The sequence below is a fragment of the Salvia hispanica genome, chromosome 3, assembly GCF_029641045.1.
Source record: "Salvia hispanica isolate PSC_SH4W2 chromosome 3, Shi_PSC_v1, whole genome shotgun sequence".
Lineage (NCBI taxonomy): Eukaryota > Viridiplantae > Streptophyta > Magnoliopsida > Lamiales > Lamiaceae > Salvia > Salvia hispanica.
In genome coordinates, this window is record NC_142694.1 from 32,870,098 (window position 1) to 32,873,820 (window position 3,723).

General features: G+C 40.5%; 1 protein-coding gene across 1 annotated transcript; it reads left to right on the forward strand.

Moving 5' to 3' along the window:
• Nucleotides 1-2,991, forward strand: LOC125216134 (sorting nexin 2B-like). The gene is made up of 5 exons (XM_048117768.2): nucleotides 1-1,146; nucleotides 1,231-1,440; nucleotides 1,613-1,873; nucleotides 2,412-2,498; nucleotides 2,709-2,991. Exons 1-5 carry the CDS (start codon nucleotides 115-117, stop codon nucleotides 2,787-2,789), a joined length of 1,671 nt encoding a protein of 556 aa, XP_047973725.1. The 5' UTR covers nucleotides 1-114; the 3' UTR covers nucleotides 2,790-2,991.
• Nucleotides 2,992-3,723: the final 732 nt, after the last annotated feature.

Below are 3,723 nucleotides of genomic sequence, written 5' to 3' on the forward strand. Positions count from 1 at the left end.
AGTTTTTTCTGGTGGAGGAAGAAGAAGTGAAAGCGAAGTTCATCAACTCTTCTCCCCAATTCGATCCGAATTCCTATGCAATCCGATCCAAATCCCTAAAATTTGCTACGAATCATGGGATCAGGGAAGAATAATGGCGAAACAGAAGAATTTCTCCACCCCCTTTCCGCCGCCGACAAATTGCAAACCCTAACCCTCACCGGCGACGGCGAGAGCAACTTCAATGGCGAAGTCTCCACCTCCAATTCCAATTCGCACTATCGCAGTGCCATGACCACACTCTCCACCTCCACCGAGCAGCCGCTCTTCCCTCCGCCGTCGGCCGTATCGGATCCCCTCCTATTCCCTCCGCAAAGCCCCTCTCTCGATTCACCATCCTACGCGGACGTCATGTCCCATCCCTCCCCGGAGACCAACGGCAACGGCGAGATCTCCGGCGATTACTCAATTCCGTCGCCTCAATCTCAGTCTCCCACCTCCGATTTTCTGAGAATCAGCGTTTCCGATCCGCAGAAGGAGTTCGAGCCATCGAATTCGATCGTCCCCGGCGGCAATACCTACGTTAGCTACCTGATCACGACGAGCACAAACGTGGCTGATTACGAGGGCTCCGATTTCAGCGTGCGGAGGCGGTTCAAGGACGTGGTCACGCTCTCGGATCGGCTGGGTGAGGCCTACAGAGGGTTCTTCATCCCGCCCCGGCCGGATAAGAGCTTAGTAGAGAGTCAGGTGATGCAGAAGCAGGATTTCGTGGAGCAGAGGAGGGTGGAGCTGGAGAAGTACTTGAAGAGGCTGGCGAGGCATCCGATGATCCGGAAGAGCGACGAGCTGAGGGTGTTTCTGACTGTGAAGGGGAGAATGCCGCTGCCCACAAGCATTGATGTGGCGTCAAGGATGCTTGATGGGGCCGTGAGGCTGCCGAAGCAGCTGATGGGGGAGTCGAGCAGCGTGATTGAGCCGCAGGACGTGGTGCATTCGGCCAAAGGTGGAAGGGATATGCTGAGGTTCTTTAAGGAATTGAAGCAGTCTGTAGTGAACGATTGGGGCAACGCCAGGCCGTCTATGGAGGAGGAAGATAAGGAGTTCTTGGAGAAAAAACTCAAGTTGAAGGATCTCGAGCAGCATCTCACAAATGCGGCGCAGCAGGTTTCACTTGTGTGCTTATGCATATTGAGTTTTAGTTTTAGTTAGAATTTCATGTCTGCTGATTTTGGTATAATGAACTGGTAGGCAGAATCATTGGTCAAGGCACAGCAAGAAATGGGAGAGATCATGGGGGAATTAGGGCTGGCTTTTATCAAGTTAACCAAGTTTGAGAGTGAGCAGACAGCTTCAAATACCCAAAGAGTGAGGGCTGCTGACATGAAGAATGTAGCTACTGCAGCTGTTAAGGCGAGCAGATTGTATCGAGAATTAAATGCTCACACTGTGAAGCATTTTGTAAGTCTCAACATGTTCACTTCTTACTTATCTGATATTTTCATTTTGAGTTCATTCTTCTCTCTGAATTGAGAAAATGGAGTGATGACAAAAAGATTAATTTTTTCTTGACGAAAGCTGTCTCATCATCAAAAATTGTGATTTAGTTTTTGAATTTTAATTTGTATTGCAGGATTCGTTGCTTGAACACATGGGAATGATGTTAGCTGTACACAATGCATTCGCAGATCGTTCTAGTGCCTTACTGACAGTGCAAACTCTTATATCAGAATTGTCTGCCTTGCATTCAAGAGCTGATAAACTTGAAACTTCGTCATCAACAATTTTTGGGAGTGACAAGTCAAGGGTCCGCAAGTTGGAGGACCTAAAAGATGCCATTAGGGTTACGGAGGATGCCAAAAGTTGTGCCACCAAAGAATATGAAAGGATAAAGGTAAGAACTAGATTGTTTCCTTAAATTTTCCAACTGAGATTTGTTGTTTTAGTTATACTGAACGAAGTTTGGATTCTGATCTAACTACACATGAAGTTTCTAATTTGATATCTTTATTTTAGAACTCTTATTTTTAATATAGAGATGATTTGAAATCGAGGTTTAGAATATGGGAAAGAAAATACTTAGCCTGAATATTATGTGATTATATCACATATCTTGTTTTCATATTTGATCAAAGATACATATGCAGATATTCATATTTTTTTCTCGAGATTCTTGTCAGCGAGTTCTTTCTGTCTTGGGCTTGATAGTTGCGTTAGATATTCTAGACTTTGCTTCCTGTTGAGATTTTGATCTGGTTTTGGTATATAACATAAATTTTTGTTCTGTATATACAAACCCTTCTTAATCGTAGTTTCTCTCAAGTTTTGCGTAAATATCTGTTTCGCACACCTCTCCACCACAAGGTGGGGTTGAGCGTCTTCCTCTATGTTACTTCTCCAGAACATTGATGTAAGGAGTGGTATGATCACAGGAAAACAATAGGACGGAAATCCAAAGGCTTGACGAAGAAAGAAAGGTCGACTTCGTTAACATGCTGAAAGGATTTGTCAAAAATCAGGTACCTCCATCTCCTGTGCAATAATAAATTCACTCTCCCTAGTGTTGGCTCAATATCTCTGCCTTTTAAATGCATCGTCTCAATAATACACGCTGCTTCATGAATTTTGTCAAGTATGATGTTGCAATGTTCGGATATCTATCTATAGATCACGCACATGAAATGGATCTATCAACACCAGTCACCTAACTGTTGCCATGATCGCTGCAGGTCGCATATAGTGAGAAGATTGGAATCGAGTGGACTAAAGTGGCGGAGGAAACGAGCAGATACGCAAGGGAGAGCACATAGAGGACCTGTGTATATTATCCAATTCTTCTTCCACTTTTTTGCTAAGAGAAAATTAGTCTTAATGTTATTTCTTAATTGGTTAGACTATTTTTTCTTGTTTTGTAAAGAGGTTGTTTGTACATCCTCCTCACAACATCGAGTGTAATGCTGTAACCATTTTTTTTTACTTATTATACAAAATAATGTCTCATAATTCCTTCAATATCATTTGTTGAACCATTTCTTGATGCTGATTTTTTTTTCTTTCAATAAAGTTTGTCACACTTTTAGTAAATCGATGGATAAATAATAAATTATACAGTAATTAGTAGTACTACAAATTACAATAGAATAATACTACTTGTTCGCTATGCCTTTATATTTAGTCAACGAAATTCGATGGATAAACTAATGCAAGAACAAGAATAAAAAAAAGGTTAAAATAAATTCCAAATTGTTAACAAGATATAAAACCGTATTTGTGGAAACGATTATTTAAAATGACCATAATTGAATTACACAATTATATTCATGGATTAATTATAGGGATAGTTATAGGGAAACAAAAAACGACTTTTTAAAAATGCTCACAATTGAATTATAAAATTATATCAGTTGATTCATTTAAAGTTTGAAAATCAATTCTAGAATTATTATCTGATCTTACGTAATAGAGTTCTAAGAAGCTGTTTTCCGGTGAAATCACCAGTATAGTTGAAGTTATTTTCAGTGAAATGAGTCACAATATAGTTGTGTTTAATATAGTTGCGAGAGGTATGTCCAAAAATTGATTGATTGTGTGCATTTGGTTTTTGTGTGATTTTCTAGATCTAAAAGTATATTGTACAGATTCACGCTGAAAGAAAAATCCCAGCATTAGCATTCTGAAAGAAAAATCCTAGCATTAGCATTCTCGGCCGCCGATGGGAAAGTGGTCTAATAAAGAAGATAATCT

Bases quoted from the DNA above. Each gene is read 5' to 3' on its own strand.
- LOC125216134 (XM_048117768.2), top strand. From the start codon at position 115: ATGGGATCAGGGAAGAATAATGGCGAAACAGAAGAATTTCTCCACCCC. The intron at 1,874-2,411 runs GTAAGAACTAGA...GTATGATCACAG, and splicing joins AAGAATATGAAAGGATAAAG to GAAAACAATAGGACGGAAAT. The intron at 2,499-2,708 runs GTACCTCCATCT...TGATCGCTGCAG, and splicing joins AAGGATTTGTCAAAAATCAG to GTCGCATATAGTGAGAAGAT.